At 42.1% G+C, this 17,313-nt stretch overlaps 1 protein-coding gene across 6 annotated transcripts in view; it reads left to right on the top strand.

Annotated features, from left to right (window-relative positions):
• LOC110149985 (transmembrane protein 132B-like) overlaps nucleotides 1-14,795 on the top strand; it is a 92,753-nt gene extending 77,958 nt beyond the window's left edge. For 3 of the 6 annotated variants that reach the window (XM_070475076.1, XM_070475079.1, XM_070475078.1), the window contains one exon: nucleotides 564-10,314. In XM_070475076.1, the coding sequence (XP_070331177.1) occupies nucleotides 1,728-2,201 (474 nt within the window). In that variant the 5' untranslated portion in view covers nucleotides 564-1,727 and the 3' untranslated portion in view covers nucleotides 2,202-10,314. Of the gene's footprint in view, nucleotides 1-563; nucleotides 10,315-14,236 lie in introns of those variants that run through there. The other 3 variants (XR_011490654.1, XR_011490653.1, XM_070475077.1) reach the window with 3 other exon arrangements.
• The last annotated feature ends 2,518 nt before the right edge of the window (nucleotides 14,796-17,313 follow it).

Below are 17,313 nucleotides of genomic sequence, written 5' to 3'. Positions count from 1 at the left end.
ATCACTAGAAAATTGAAGATACTTATTATGCTCATTTTGGTTTTGTTTGATTCCCAAGACCACTAAGAGAGTGAAGACATGGAGGAGGAGGAGAAAGGGAGGGGGTGCCTGTAACAATGAGGGCCCTGGTGCAAGTCTGTAACAGACCAGGACCCTGTGGGGCCTTCCTGGGACAGACCCTTCCCCCATGTCTCAGTCTGCCTCTTGTTTGTGGAAAAGCTGCAGTCTCTCAAGTCTCCACTGACTTACAAAAGCCAGGCTCAAGAATTAATGATTGAAAGGATGTGGCTATGTAGTGACAAAATTGGATTTGGGCTAGGAAAACTGGTAAGAACTCAAATATTAAATCAGTCATATGGCAATCACAGAATCTCTGGTTCCTCCCTGAAGTACCTAGATAACAGATGCACATTTCCTTGTTGTTTTACAGATGCTATAACCCCATCAAATGGAAGAAGTTAACTCTTTGATGACCATGAGCTCATAGCCCTTGATTATAAAGGGCTCCTCTTCCATTTACTTCTGTAGGTATTCTACCTTTTTCTTTCCTTTTTTCTCATTAGTGTTGTGAGGAGCAGAAACTAGGGTTTCTACAGGTTCTGTTGCCTCTCTCTGACTCCATCCTGGCTGAGAAGACAATGACCGTCCTAGATGACCACATCACTATCATGGACCTGGGTGTGCAGCTGGTGGCCAGCTTGTCTCTTTCTCTGCAGTCTCACAGATTGGACGAAAGAGCCATCATCTCAATAGCAGCTGCACAGGACATTCTTCAAGCCCCACAGCAGGTAAGATTCCAGAGATCTTTTGTTCTTGCACAGTTGTGACCGCTTCTCAAAGGAGATCGGTAGAGCTGGGGTTCATAGCTTGGAGTAGTGATTCTTGAAACTTCTTCCTGCTTCTTATCCTGTCTCTAAGCTTTTACACACTGACCATGTGTCCCAACTATCAGATTGTGGCAGGTTTTCTGTGCAAAAGGGGCTTCCCAGATGGCTCTCATGGAAAAGGACCTGCCTGCCAATTCAAGAGACATAAGAGACACAGGTTCGATCCTTGGGTCAGGAAGATCCCCTGGAAGAGAGCATGGTGACCCACTTCATTATTCCTACCTGGAGAATCCCATGGACAGAGAAGCCTGGCAGGCTATGGTTCACAGGGTCACAAAGATTCAGACATGACTGAAGCAAATTAGGATGCATGCACTTATCCGTGGGAAGAAGACTGCCTCAGACCACAACTAAAGATCACACGTCTTCTCTTTTCTAAAATAAGTAATAATTGGTACTTGAAAATTCTATTTCCCCTGCTTAAGCCAGTGTGGCTAACAGGCACCTAAGTATCTGTTGGCTTGTATTAATTATGGACAACTTGAAACCTCTGCTCCATCGTTAATCTTGTAGCAAATCCATTTCAGTTATACCAAGGTCACTGAGCCTTTCAAGCATACCTATCTGCATAATACCTCTTTTCTCAGATGCTTCAGAGAAGCTTGTCTTCCTAATAAAGGATGCTTGAGGTGATATTATCTCCAGGAGTAGCCTGATGGGCTGCTCAGAGGTATCCTGTGATCTTTTAAACCATTTTGAGAAGATTCAAAGTCAGATTCATCTCTGTGACATTCAGTTAGTTCACATACATCCAACTGCATCCATCAGAGTATACACATTTGTTCCTCCCAGTCATGGGGTTACACATATTATTTATACCGGGATAATGAATGGAGTTGTATGAAATGGATATACAGACACAGAAGATTTACCATGAGTGAGCAAAGCAACATCCCCCATTCCCATGACTGGGTCTGGCTGGGGAACGACGTGGAGCTTCTAGAGAACCCGGTGGACGTGACCCTCCCATCGGAGGAGTGCACCACCATGATTGACAGGGGGCTGCAGTTCAAGGAGAGGAACTTCCTTCTGAATGGCGGTTCCCAGAAGACTTTCCATAGTCAGCTGCTCAGACCTTCTGACTATGTCTATGAGAAAGACATGAAAAACGACCCTCTGAGTTCCACAGGCCCCAAGAGGAAGAGGGTCAAGTTTACTTCCTACACCACCATCCTCCCAGAGGACGGCGGCCCCTACACCAACTCCATCCTGTTTGACAGTGATGACAACATCCAGTGGGTCTGCCCAGATATGGGGCTGGGGGAGTCCCAGGGCTTCAGAGACTACATGGAGAGGCTGCAGGACCAGATGTGAACTCCTTTCTCATGTTTGTATTCACCTTTATGCCTTCTGTTTTTTGAATGGTGGAGCCGTGAGTCTGATCAGCAATAGGGGATGATTTAACAGAACTTCATTTGTGGTGGTCTGGCGGGATCCCTTTCTAAGCAGATATCAGAGAGAGCAAAGTAGCTGGGTTTGGAAACCAAAATGTGCCCCTAGATAAACTCCAAGGGATCCTGGGAAGCTCATAGGATGTTTTTGCACACTTCTTGGGACCAGCTCAGTGCTAACCCAATAAACCTAGAAATCGTGGATGTTACTCATTATCTCTGGGGAAATAGCCTTTTGGTTTAGAAAGGATTTGAGAGTATGTCTTTTGTAAGTCCTTGGTAAAGTTCAGTGATCATCACTTGTTTGTGGCCCGAGAGTAGACATATGTAAAAGACCAGGGACTTTACCCCTGGTGGCTCTGCGGTAAAGAATGCACCCACCGACGCAGGGGACCCGGGTTTGATCCCTGGTCTGGGAAGATCCCACATGCTGCAGAGTAACTAAGCTTGTGCATCACAACTATTGAGTCTGTGCTCTCGAGCCTGAGAACTGCAACTTGTGAGCCCACAAGCAGCAACTACTAAAGCCCATGCCCTGAGCCTGTGCTCTGTGACAAGAGATGTCACTGTAATGGGAAGCCCATGCACCGCAACTAGAGCGTAGCCCCCACTTGCAGCAACTAGAGAAAAGCCCTCGCAGCAATGAAGACCCAGCCCAGCCAAAAATAAATAAACAAATAAATGATTTTTTAAAAAGGTAACAGAATGTAGCCACTGCTCTTATTAACAATGACCTCTGCTCTTTTTTTTTTAAAGTATAGTTGATTTACAGTATCGTGTTAGTTTCACATGTACAGCAAAATGGTTCAGTTGTACATATTATATATATTCTTTTTCAGATTCTTTTCCATTGTAGGTTATTACAAGATATTGGATATAGTTCTCTGTGCTATACAGTAGGTCTTTGTTGTTTATCAACTTTATATATAGTAGTGTGTATCTGTTAATCCCAAATTTTTAATTTATTCCCCTCTCCTTTCCCCTTTGGTAACCATGTTTGTTTTCTATGTCTGTGAGTCTGCTTTTGTTTTGTAAATAAGTCCATTCACATCATTTTTTTTTCTAGATTCCACATATAAGTGGTATCATATGATGTTTGTCTTTGTCTAACTTATGTCACTTAATATGATAAGCTCTGGGTCCATCCATGTTGCTTCAAGTGGCATTATTTCATTCTTTTTTATGGTTGAGTAGTATTCCATTGTGTATATGAAGCACAACTTTATCCATTCATCTGTTGATGAACATTTATATTGCCTCCATGTCTTGGCTATTGTAAATAGTGCTGCAGTGAACACTGGGGTGCATGTACTTCTCTGAATGATGGTTTTCTCAGGATCTATGCCCAAGAGTGGGATTGCTGGACCTTATGGTAGCTCTATTTTTAGTTTTTAAAGGAAACTGCCTACTGTTCTCCATGATGGTTGCACCAATTTACATTCCTACCAATGGTGTAGGAGGGTTCTCTTTTTTCTCCACACCCTCTCCAGCATTCATTGTTTGTAGACTTTTTGACTGATGGCCATTCTGACCGGTGTGAGGTGATACTTCATTGTAGTAAGCTCTGCTCTTGCTTTTATTCACATATGCAAAGGGCTGGGACTGAGGTCCAGGATGCCAGGGGTGTACACTGTACAACACTGAGAGTGGTGTGTGTGTGTGTGTGTGTGTGTGTGTGTGTGTGTGTGTGTGTGCTCTTGGTCGCTCAGTCATGTGCAACTCTTTGAGACTCCTTGAGCTGTAGCCCACCAGGCACCTCTGTCCATGGAATTTTTCAGGCAAGAATACTGGAGTGGGTTGCCATTTCCTCCTCCAGGGTATCTTCCCAACCCAGGGATTGAACCCAAGCGTCTTGCATCTCCTACATGGGCAGGTGCATTCTTGACCACTGTGCCATCTGGGAAGCCCTACTGAGAATGAAGACCTCGTTAAATTTTGTGCCTTTGGCTCCTCATTCAGCCCCACCAGTCTCTGCGCTGCATGTGCATCAAAAGCTACTTTCTCTGGTTTCTAGATTCTTTTAGAAACATGAATGGAGGGAATAAGTCAGCCTTTTCCTCACAGTCTGTTTGATTGGCATGTAAGTTTGATTTTCTGGGATTTGTGATGTCATGTCGCTTACTGGAAATCCATGTTGGATGCTGGTTTTCCCCACCTTCATCACTTTAGTTTTCAGGGTGGCACCTAAACTCTCCTCCCTACTTTATCTTTCCTATGTGTGCTAAGTCACTTCAGTCATGTCCAACTCTTTGGGACCCTATGGACTGTAGACCTCCAGGCTCCTCTGTCCATGGGATTTTCCAGGCAAAAATACAGGTGTGGGTTGCCATTTCCTTCTCCAGGGGATCTTCCTGACCCAGGAATTGAACCCGCATCTCCTGCATCTCCTGCATTGTCAAGCGGGTTCTTTACCACTGTGCCACCTGGGAAGCCTTTATCTTTCCTGGTTTTCCTTAATGGAATATTTTATATCTGAATTGGACAAAAGGTTTTATTAAATAAATGGGTATCAATAAAACAGTGCTATTTAACAAATAAATTTACATGCAGCCTTTCTTTACTGCTTGAATTTTTGAGGAAATGTTGAGAACCATAAACACAATTGTCTTTGTTCCCTCCGGCAGCACGGATTTCATGGGAAACAAATGAAGTTCATTTCTGAGGGTCAAATTTCTCAAACTACTTTTAGCTCTATTTATGCAAGCATTGTGTGGGCATCATTTTTTTATATCCAATCTGAAATCTAAAAATAGTATTGATGTGCACAGAAAGGAAATTGCCTAGGAAACAGCCTCAGAGGAGGCTTGCCATTTGCCTGAGCAACAGTAAGAAAGAAAGAAATAGAATGATATTTCCAATCTAAGGGTATGTACAACACTTAGCTTGATGATGACCAGTAAAATATCCACAGTTGTTTTCCTGTGAGACAAAACATTCACAAGATGCACAAAGAGTGAGCCACACACACACAAGAACACACAAATACATACACACAGACACACACATCATACAAGGAAATGACTAATCCAAGATATTGTTGTTAGGAAAAACAGGAGACTGGAGACCAGTGGCAAGGAAGAAAGAAACTGCATATGGCACTATTCTTAGATAACCTATAAAATGCTACCAGATGAACTACAGGAATGCTGTGAAGCAAAGCAAGAATTTGAGAGTAGGCAGATTTAACATAATTTTTATTTCTTAAGATGGAATCTGTTGAGCGGACTTCACTGTTGGTCCAGTGGCTAAGACTCCACACTCCCAATGCAGGGGGCCTGGGTTCGATCCCTCCTCAGGGAACTAGATCCCGCATGCTGCAACTAAGACCCAGTGCAGCCGAGAAAAAAGGATCTGCTGAAATGGATATTGAGCTAGAGTGGTTCACCAGTCTCTGTGGAGCCCTTTCATCACTAAGAAATAAAGATTTTGGGGCTTCCCTGATGGATCAGTGGTAAAGAATCCTCCTGCTAGGGCAGGAGAAATGGGTTTGATCTCTGATCCAGGAAGATCCCACATACAGAGGAGCCACTAAGCCTGTGCGCCACACCTGTTGAGCCTGTATTCTGGAGCCCTGGAGCTGCAACTACGGAACCTGTGCACCCTAACTACTGGAGCCCGCATGACTAGAACCTGTGTCCACAACAGGAGAAGCCGCCACGATGAGAAGCCCGTGCACCGCAACTGGAGAGCAGCCCCTACTCCTCACAGCTAGAGAAAGCACTTTCACAGCAACCGAGAGCCAACACAGCCAAAAATAAATAATTATTTTTAAGAAGAAACATTTTTGAGGTCATAGTAAAAATTTTTATTTTTCTTCTTCTTGATCTAACAGATAATCTGTTCAAAATAATAGTAGCGACAATGAATTCGATTATATTTGCTTAAACATAAGTAAACTGAATGAAAGTCACGATCATGGCACAGGAGAGAGGAATTAAAATTTTTAAGCTTTTTAATTTTTAAGTGGCATCAGTAATGTCTTATTTATTGAAAAAAAAAGTTAGAACTTAAGCAAAAATACAAAACATCCTATATTTCTATGGTCTGTACATTGGCCTCATTATTGTTCTATAATTTCAAACTATTTTATGATACAAATTTTAATATGAGAGATAGAGTTTAGGACAGCACATGGTGTACCATGATGACTCCGAAAAGGTTAACTATTGTTATTCTGACACTGCCTTTCAGTTGCAACTCTCTTATCTTTTTATTGAAGTATAGCTGATTTATAATTTGTGTTAGTTTCAGGCATACAGCAAAGTGATTCAGTTATAAATACATTCTTTTTCAAATTCTTTTCCCTTATAGGTTATTACAAAATATTGAATCTAGTTCCCTGTGCTATCTATAGGTCCGTGCTGATTATCTACTTTATATATGGAGATGGTGGTGTTTAGTTGCTAAGTCATGTCCAACTCTTTGTGACCCCATGGACTGTAGCCCATCAAGCTCTTCTGCCCATGGGATTTCCCAGGCAAGAATACTGGAGTGGGTTGCCACTTCCTTCTCCAGGGGATATCCTTGACCCAGGGATCAACCCATGTTTCCTGCATTACAGGCGGTCTCCTGTATTGTAGGCGGATTCTTTACCGACTCAGTCACTGGGGAAGCCTACTTTTTACATAGTAGTCTGAATCTGTTAATCCTAGCCTCCTAATTTATCTTTCCCCCATTTTGCTATTTGGTTACAGTAAGATGTCTTTCAATGTCTGTGAGTCTATTTCTGTTTTGTATATAAGTTCATTTGTGTCATATTTTAGATTTCATATACAAGTGATATCATATGATATTTGTCCTTCTCTATTGACTTACTTCACTTATGTATGATAATCTCTAGCTCCATCCATCTTGCAGCAAATGGCATCATTTCATTCTTTTTATAGCTGAGTAATACTTTGCTGTATATATGTACCATGTCTTCCTTATCCATTCTTCTGCTGATGGATACTTGGGTTGCTTCCATGTCTTGGCTATTGTAAATAGTGCTGCTATGAACACTGTGGTGCACATAACTTTTTGAATTAGAGTTTTCTCTGGATATTTGCCTATGAGTGGGATTCTTGTGTCATATGATAGTTTTATTTTTAGTTTTTAAGGAGCCTCCATACTGTTTTCCACAGTGGCTGCGCCAATTTACATCCCCACCAACAGTGTAGGAGACAACCTTCTTATCTCAACAGTGGTTCTCCCTTCTGCCTTTGCTCTCCTATAGGAGGATGGCTTATCCTGTGTGAGGCAGTTTATGGAACCTTTTGTCCTGCCTGTGCTCATAACTAGCTCACATAACCTCAAGAGTAGAACTTGCATATCTGACGACCAAATCTAAGAAATGGAATTTAAAGGAGCGGTTTGGAAGGAAGGTCCTACAATAGTCATCAGAGGCAACTCCATGACTCCAAGTAGCTGATGACCCAGGAATTCACAACAGGGCACAACCATCCTCTTCTAATCATTGACCAAGGGTGAAAACATCCAAACCAGTTTCCCCTAAGCTTTTCCTGCACTCTGTCTGTGTATGTGTATATGCATGTGTATATGAAAGAGAAAGAGAGAACAGGGTGAAAATCACGTCCTGAAGGTGTTATAATTACGTTGAAAAAGTGAGGCTGGTAAAGCTTGATTTAAAAAAAATAAAGCCAGGTGATCCAAATCATTTGATGTAAAAATAAAAGATACTACAGCAGTGAGAACATTAGACTCAACTCTCCCTATAAGAACCTCTAAGACATTACCCTGAATATGTGAGCAGGTTGACCTAGAGGGGAAAAAAACCTCTCATTTACCCTTGATTTTTTTTCTGCTAGGAAAGAGAAGGAAATTTATGTTATCTTTAAAAGCCACTACCTTTCACCTCTAGTGCACTTAGCCTAATGGGTCCCCATGAGAAAATAAGAAGCATTTTATGTTATTGGAGGACTCACTAGTGACTGTCCAAACTCACTCTGGAAATGACAGCTGTAATATACATGCATCATGAGCTAGTCCAAATGTGGGTGTTTCATGGGGTGCCTCAACCATCCATACCTGGACCCAAATTATAGTTCATCCCGAAGTCCTCGATCCTTTGCAGTATCTGTCTTAACCAATCATTCTCATAATTATAGAGAAGGGTATTTACCGTCAAATATCTAAAAAGTGTGTGCACATATAAAAGTGAAAATGGTCAGAAGTCACCACTAAGAATAACAACAAAGATTATTTGGAAAGGTGGCTAGTGCTTGTAGGAAGAGCTCCTGTATTAGCCAGGGGATAATTCCATGAACCTCCACAGTGACCAGAGGAGAGGTGGCCCCACTTTGTAGAGAGAAGTGCTTGCTATTTCAACATGATTATTCAAATGAAGCCTGCCACTTCTCCAAGTTACTTTCAATATTCTCTCCATTTGGATACTTGACATTTGGCCCAGGCATAATGGGAACTCATTTCTAAAATAGAAGCGTCTAAATTCAATTACAGGATGAGTCATAGCCAGCTAGGCATCCCCCTTTGGACACGGAGACTTTACAGAGGCTGGGGAGGTGGAGATCAAGGAGACTTACACTGGGGATGGGGAAGCAAGGGGTATCGCCTTAGCGATGAGGAACCTATTGAAAGTAGCCTGCAGATGACAGCAGTTCCCATGGCAACAGGGCTGGGCTTGGTGGAAGAAGCAAACCAGCAATGAAAACTTGGGGGCATCTGTGGTCTCTGTGGTAAAGAATCTGCCTGCCAATGCAGGAGATACAGGTTCAGTCCCTGGTCTTGATTTGGAGCAACTTAGGCTATGCAGCACAACTACTGAGCCTGTGCCCTAGAGCCCAGGAATCGCAACTACTGCAGCCAGCCCACACGCCGAGAGCCGGTGCTCAGCAGCAAGAGAGGACACCACGGTGAGAAGCCCGTCACAACTAGAGAAAAGCCCACACAGCGACTAAGATCCAGCACAGCCAGTAAATGAATACATTTTTTTTAATAAAGAATGAAAACATGGCAGAGCTTCCCATCAAATGGAAAAGCATCCCACCTCCGTAAAGAGGGCTTTGTAAGGAGAAAGGACAGAGTCCGTTAGCGGGTTACAGTCACTCCTGGGTGGTTACGTTGTGGTTTTGATTTTCATTTTTCTTGTGATTTTTTTCTAAATTCTTTTTTTCATTTCTGTATTTATTTATTTGCCGGTGCTGGGTCTTAGTGGCAGCATGTGAGATATTTAGCTGTGGCGTGTGAACCCTTAGTTGTCGGGAGCCGGCAAGAGAAACCCCGCCCATGACAAGGTCTGGGTTCAAGGAGCTGGCACGCAAAGGCGTCTGGACCTCCGGGGGTTTCTCGAGACGGCCCCACCATCCACTCCCAGGCCTTCGTCCTTTCATCTTCTGATGCTAGGCGTTCTTCTGTATTCCCTAAAAACTAGTCTGACTCTTACCTAAAATCCCTCCTTGAAACTTTTGCGTGGCAGCAACACAGTCCCTGGGGGCACATGGGTCCCAATAAACAGGCCTATCTATCCCATAAGCAAAAGTAGATAGAGTCCATTGAGAAGATTCATTAGGGTGTGATCAGGAGGGAATTCATGAGACCTCTGACCCTTAGGATTACATACCAGAGCTAAGTCCGCCCGGGGCTGAGCTTCCCAAGATAAGGTTTGTAGATGGCTTTTCACAGTTGACTAGCTGCTGCCATTGAATTGTTTAAAAGTTATGTGTAGGTATTGACTGTTCTGGAAAGTTATTTATGATGTAACCCATGATTATGCACCTGGTACAATCTTATCATTCCCCCCTCCTTAAACCTCTTTAAAGGATTATTGGTTTAGGGTATATAAGCACTGATGTAAAAGAATAAAGTAGTCTTGATCCTGCACTCAACCAAGACTCGACTCGCTTTCTTTTCTTCGCCGATGCCGCTCATCCAAAGGGAACCCCTGGACTCCGCCGGGGCTGGACCCCGGTACTTAGTGGGGTCATGTGGGATCTAGTTCCCAGACCAGGGATTGTACCTGGGCCCCCTGCATTGGGAGATTGGAGTCTTAGCCACTGGACCACCAGGGAAGTCCCAATTAGTGAGGCGGAACATATTTTCTCGAGCATGTAGGCCATCTGAATGCCTTCCTTAGAGAAATGTCTCTGTGGGTCCTCTGCCCATATTTTCAAGTGAATTGTATGTTTGTTTCACATTGAATTATGTGATTTCTTTAATCGTTTGGGTTTTCCTTTTAATAATTTGGGTATTAACTCCTTATTGGATACCTTATTTACAAATATTGTCTTCCATTCCCTTTTTGTTTCGTTGATGTTGCAAGCTTCGCTATGCAAAAGCTTTTTATTTTCATTTATTCATTCACTTTTGGTTGCGCTGGGTCTTTGTTGCTGCTCTCCGTCTTTCTCTAGTTGCAGAGAGTGGGGGCTACTCTAGTTGTGGTCTGCCGGCTTCTTGTTGCAGCGGCTTCTCTTGTGGAGCACAGGCTCTAGGCACATGGGCTTCAGTAGTTGCCCCAAGGCATGTGGGATCTTCCCAGAGATGGGATTGAACCCATATCCCCTGCATTGGCAAGCAGATTCTTAACCACTGGACCCCCAGGCGAGTCCCCACAAAGCTTTTTAATTCATATGTATCTAGGAGCATGTAGGTATCTCTCTGTGTTCATATATATGTAGGGATAGGGACAAGATCACCAGGGACTGGTGCAGATGAGGCAAAACTTCAGAGACTTAAGAAAAACATAAAACTGCGAGGGATTCTAATTGAATCTCTGAAGACTTGTGCAGATGTTCCAGTGGCAAGACAGGTGGGTGCTTTTGCCAAGTGCCCCAAAGTCTCTCCACTCACTGTGCACACTCTGGAAACTGCCAGCATCTCCTTGACCACTTTGGCAAATGCCACATATTGCTCTCAGGATGAAACGCAAAATCTCCTTGGAGATCCAGGGTTTGAATAGCTTGCTACGTCTTAATAACTCCCCCTGCCCAAACCAAGCCTGGTCTTTCTCTAAGCCCCACAGGAGCCTGTGAATAAGTGGACAGAGATGTAGACAGTCTTTGTGAAGCTGAATGTGCGAAGAAGCAGCGTGACTCTTGCTTCAAAAGAGTTGGCAGAATATGAATCAAAATGCTTTCCCAAATTTCCAAGTCCATTTTTCCCCCATCAGCATTATTTTGGAAATATGAAAAAGAAAAAAGACATTTTTCACTAATAGCTTCGGCTAGTTCTTTTTCTAATGGAAAACAGGAGGATGGAGCCACTGGCTACCGAGAGCTCCTCCCAGAGCCCAGTGTGTCTGTATAACTGTTGTTAGTATAATTGGATTCAAAAATAGAAGGAACAGGGAAAGTTTAAAACGAGATTCATAAAAGAACACTTTTTATTTAGAAGTTTATGTGCAAAGTGCAAATACTGCACTTAAGCTTTTTTTTTGGTCTTGAAGTTCTTTAGTACCTACTGAAGATGTCTCCCTGAATTTATAGTTTATATGGGTTATGGTAGGGGGTGTTGTTTGCTTTTAGAAAACTTAAATATATCAGAAAGTGCAGAGAAGAATTGAATATAATCTCTTCCCTAGCTGGAGACAAGTGGAATACTGTGACTTTGTAGATGGAAAGTAATCATCCAAGGGCATTAAAATCTCCTAGGGAAATGTTCCTCTTACTCTAAGAAGGTTGGAATATTATTGATAGATAAAACCAGCTAAGAGAATTGTGAAAATGAGTCTGGCTTTCATTGTTGGTCTGGTTCTCTTGCTTAGATGCCATGTGTTTATTTTGGTTTTTAGGTTGAGTATGGTCTCTTAAGATACTGCAGAGGCTGAGAAAGGAAAGGCTACCTTTTTTATTCCTTGGAAAACTTTACAGTGAGATAGGGTTGTTTTGGTATCTGAGGTCTGTATGGCTGACTTTTTTTTTTTTTATTTATTTTTAATTGGAGGATAATTGCCTTAAAATGTTGTGTTGGTTTCTGCCATATACCAACATGAATCAGTCACAGGTATACCTATGTTCCCTCCCTCCCACATCCCACCCCATCCCACCCCTCTAGGTTGCCACAGAGCCCTGGTTTGAGCTCCCTGAGTTGGTATGACTGACTTTTCTACCCATTTAAACATATTTTACTTTGTTAAAGTGTAAACAAGAATGAAGTCATTCTTGACATGTCACTCTTCCCTTTCTTTCTTTGGCTTGAAATTATGTAAAAAGAATAGGGCAGGAATATCTGCATTTTTCCTTTTGTTACTATTTTATCTCTTTAAAGAGCAGTGGCCTGCTGAATGGGTGACATGTGTTTCCTGATCATGGAAGTTGCAGGAAGGGTGAACCTTACAGAGAACTTCCGAAAGGACCAAAGATGTGGCATTCATGTGTGCTGGATCCGGAAAGTGTGAAGTTCTTTTACTCACTGAACAGTTTGAGTAAGATTTTTCCTAACCCCTGATCTCTTCTCAGGATCTGCTGCTCAGACCTTAGGGGGCCACAACATCACTCAAAGGCTGAGAGTTGATCAAAGGAGGAGAGACAAAGCAAGAAGTCTCACCCTAAACCTCCTGCAGAAGGAGACCCAAGTGAGGGGAGGGGAAAAGTTCAGGCAGTTAAATCAAGAGCATGGTTTTGATCTGTACAGTGGACAGGATATTTTAATGAAGGAAGTGAGATTGTGTTCATTACCTCAGCTGACTATGGATAATTGTACAGGATGAAGGAAAGAGGGGAAAAGTCTCCATGAGACATTTCTAATACCAATTTCATTGGCATGTTTCTGAAAGCCACTCCTAGTTGTAATAATCCACTAGAATGATTCAGAGAACTAAGGAACATGTGACACTTAGAACTGCGACTTTATTATAGCTAAGGGGTATAATTAGGACCAGTCGAAAGAAAGGATGCCTGGGAGGGATCCAACTAACCTCTCCCTGCAGAGCCCTGGACAGCATTGCTTCCTCCCAGCTGTGACGTGTGACATCATGCACAAAGCATTGCCATCTGGAAGCTCATCTGAGCTTCTTTACTGGAGCTTCATCACATAAGTATGAGTGATTGAACCACATCCATGTAGACTGAAAAAAAACTGTACAATGTGAGAGTTGCAAGTTATTTGGGGCAAAATGAGGACTTCAGCCTGGGAGACAGCACCTCAGATAACTCTGAGAACCTGCTCCAAAGAGGTTAGTATGTATGTGATTTTGGTGAAAGGGGAATATACATGCAATCAAGCAGATTTTTTTTTTTTTCTAGAAGGTTTCTGCTAGTCTGGTGAGCTTTCTGCTAGCCGCGAGATGCAGTCATCACAATGAAGGATTTTAGTGTTTTTCTAGATATGGGGAGGTATAAGAATTGGGCTCATAAAACTCAGCTCCTAAAACTATCCAACTCTCTGAAGAGCTGTCCTGCCAGCTTTTCTCCCACACACAGAGGGCCTCGTTTCTGCTCTCCACCTCGACCTCATTTTAGGGAGTGTTGAAAATCAGCAGCTGCAGCAGCACATGATTTAATCCTTTGTAGAGGTGGATGGCAAGTGCCAATTTGTAATTAACAGTCAGAATACTAGTTTCATTTTATGGATGAACTGGCCCTAGCAGTTAGAAGTTGCCCCCCAGCCCAGTGAGTTGGTGTGCCAACTGAAACTAAGATCCAAGCTTTCCTCCCCATCCATGGCTTATTCTCATAACCCTGAGCCAAAAGTCTACCATGCTGCGTGGAGCATTGAGGAGGCTGCCACAACTCTTCTTCAAGCCTAGGAGACCATCAGTATTTCTCATTGCATCATCCACCGTATTCTCTGGCTGGAGGAAGGGCTGGAGTCACTTCCCCACATCACAGGGAAGAACAGAGTCTGACTCCATGTTGGATCTGTGTGTCTTTAATGTTTGCTCTCCATTGCCTTTGTTACTATAATCACTAAAAGGATGCTGTCTATAGCTGCGAGCATACATAATGGCCTGCCTGAGGAACCTGCCTCTCTGTCTGAATGTTAAACTGAAGTGTCTTTGTTCAGCTCACAGGGAGACATTCTGACCCTGCCCACCTGTGAATGGCTACAGGAAAGAAGAAATTAACACATCCCCTCCCCGATGCTGGCCAAGCCAAGAGATATTTTCCTTCACTTTTTACATCACTTCCTCACCTCCTACTCTGTCTCTGTCTATAAAAGAAACTGGCATTCAGACCCAGATAAGATGATACTCTGGGGCACTAGCCTGCCATCTTCTGAGACGCCTAGCTTTCCAAATAAAGTTGTATTCCTTGCTTCAGCACCTTGTCTCCCAATTTTTGGCCTGTTCTGCTGCAAGCAGACCAAGCTTGGATTCAGTAACACCTACGTATAAAATCTAGCTAATTGTACAGTCAGTCCCTTGAGCTGTAAAACTTTCAATGCAGCACGGGAAGCTTATGCTAGCATAATGCTTTTTACCCCCACAAAGATGGATGAGTTGGGAAGGTGAGTAGGGAGTTGAATTATGCTAGCAGATCCCGAGACTCAAAATCCAACAACAATCCAGCACTGATAAATATTCATCTGGCAGTATGTCCAGTTGCAGTCCATTTAGCATGAAGTTGTGAGCTGGAAGACGAAAACCCAAGAGCTCATTACCATGAGTCGACTTGGAAAAGTTTGGAGTAAGTTCTAAAGTAATTAAGAGAGCATTTGAATAATGGGATGAACATGCTTATTTATTTATTGTTGAGCGGCTCTGAGATATTCAATGACATCCCCTCCTGAGGAAAGCTTGGTAGCAGTGGGACAGCTGATCATCATTTGGAGGAAGAATCAGGAGTGTTATTTTTAACTCCCCATTATTAGAGGAAACACACACATCTGGAATCTTGTAAGGAGTGATTATTAGCTGTTCAGCTGAGAAATAGCCTGGTGTCTACAATGCATCGTTTTCCAATTATTTTGATATTTCTCAATGCCTTAAATGCTAGAGGCATATAAAATTCAGCTCATTTAATCTCTCTAAATTATAGTTTCTCCATCTGTCATGGTTTTACAGTTTAATAAAATCATTACTTTTTATAAACCCAGTAAAAATCCTGGAAACTATTGGAGGGAGCTCAACTTAAGCTTGAAGGTTTCTTTTTTTTTTTTTTAGGAAGAATAAATATATCTGAACTGGAAAATAATTTTCATATTTTCAGTCTGCTAAGAGAGTTTGGAATTTTTACTGGGTCACTTATCAAGCTGACAAAAGGAAATGTACTTTTGTATTTTTCTTATGAGATATTTCCAAAGACTGTGGTATCACGAAGTAGTGCTTTTTGCTGAAATAAAAAGAAATAAGCCAGACTCCCTGACCCTCATAACTCAATTCCACATCCCTATGGTTTTGACTGCATTTAGCAGTCTTTCTTTATTGAAATTCACATATCCAGGTCAGATCCCTGAAATGTTGAATAGAGGAATAGAAGGGTCTGTATACTTTGCTGATGTGTGCCATGAACTAAGCCAATATTAACATACATGTGACAAAGTATTTAAAATTTGCACTGTCAAAGAAAGGATATTTGTGCTGAGGTCAGTTTCATGCTAAAACAATAGGAAACATTCTGCATTTTTAAAGAACCTCTGGGAAAACTGTACAGAAGCCAGAATATATTTGTCACCTAAGCATTATAGTTTTGGGGATTTGACCACTGAAACTTGGTTTCATTGGGAATTCTCCAATGCAACTTTGCATCAGTGCCCACTAACAAATACTCAAGTAGATGGATTTATAAAATAGAATTTTGCTCTTTTATACAACAGAGGCCTAAAGCAGAGCAACCACATAATTGGTTCAGAAGCTTGTAGAGATCTTTAAATACCCAGGATTTTCCCATGTTTCTGCTTCAGTTTCTTCAGTCTGTTAGCTCAGTCTTTATGGTCATCACCTCATGACCCCAAAATAGCTTCCATTGCTCCTAGCATCATGTCTTCATCTGATCATATTTAAAGCAGGACAAAGTCAGGTGGTTTCTTTAATTAATGAAAAAGTGCCGTTATAGAAGCCCTCAATCAGGTTTTCCAACAGGTAACTTTGCCAAGGATTTAGTCACATGTTGTTGACAAAGGAGATCAGAAAAACCCTCAAGGTAGTGAATTGTATCAGCAAAAGTGAGGAGAAGTAGAATAGTTGGAAATAGGCAATGGAGAGACTTCCACATATATTTGTAGACATAATTAAGTCATCCTTTGCTCTGAAAAGAAAAAACATTTCTGATCCATAAACCTCATTAATTCAAAAGTTCTTCACTTGAGATTGATGGTAACTTGAACAAGGAGTTATAAACTAAGAAAACATCTGATAAGAAAAGAAAATGTATATAAAATAATAGTTCAAAATAACAAATGTATGGGAATACTACAACTTCTTCTAAAGGCTAGACAAACAAGCCCACATTAATAACTACCTAATAAGGTAGAATTATTGCAGTGTTTCTTCTGATTATCTGACAATTTTTCTGTTTCATATCATTGTTATAAATGGCTTTTAAAAGAAAAATGTTATGCAAATAAAAATGTGACCCACTGTCATCATTGCCCAACCAAAATCCACTTTTCTCTCCCTGCCAACCGACCCCAGCTTTGTACAGAGTGGTCCCATAACCCCTCCCCAAGTCCTGAGGAATGAGGCTTGATTAGTCTGAGCTGGACTTGTGAGACCACACTCCGTTGCTGGGACTGGTCTAAAGATGAGCACGTGACCCAGTAATGACCAGAGAGGTAGAAAGGGCAGTCAGAAGTTGAGCTTCTGGAAAAACAAAGAGACAAACCAAAATATAGGGGAGGCAGGCAGAAACTCCAAGAAGAAAAAGAGTCTTTCAAAGACTTTTGTTGTTAATCATTTTCCTGCTTTAAAGCCAATAATGTGCAAGCATTTCATGTTTGAAGCCCAGGTAACCATATGTTTCCAGGTAAGAAAAGCAAATCCGTGTAGAAGCACAGACTTAGATCTCTGAGAGCCGCATTCCTTCAGACAGCTGGTTGTGCAAGCTAATTCATCATCAGGTGTTAGTTGTAGCTGAACATTCTAACTGGTCCAAAGAAATGCCTCCAGATTCTCGCCACAGCTACTGGCTGGTATGTTCACT

The sequence above is a fragment of the Odocoileus virginianus genome, chromosome 12 (assembly GCF_023699985.2).
Source record: "Odocoileus virginianus isolate 20LAN1187 ecotype Illinois chromosome 12, Ovbor_1.2, whole genome shotgun sequence".
Lineage (NCBI taxonomy): Eukaryota > Metazoa > Chordata > Mammalia > Artiodactyla > Cervidae > Odocoileus > Odocoileus virginianus.
This window is presented reverse-complemented; position numbering and strand designations above follow the sequence as displayed.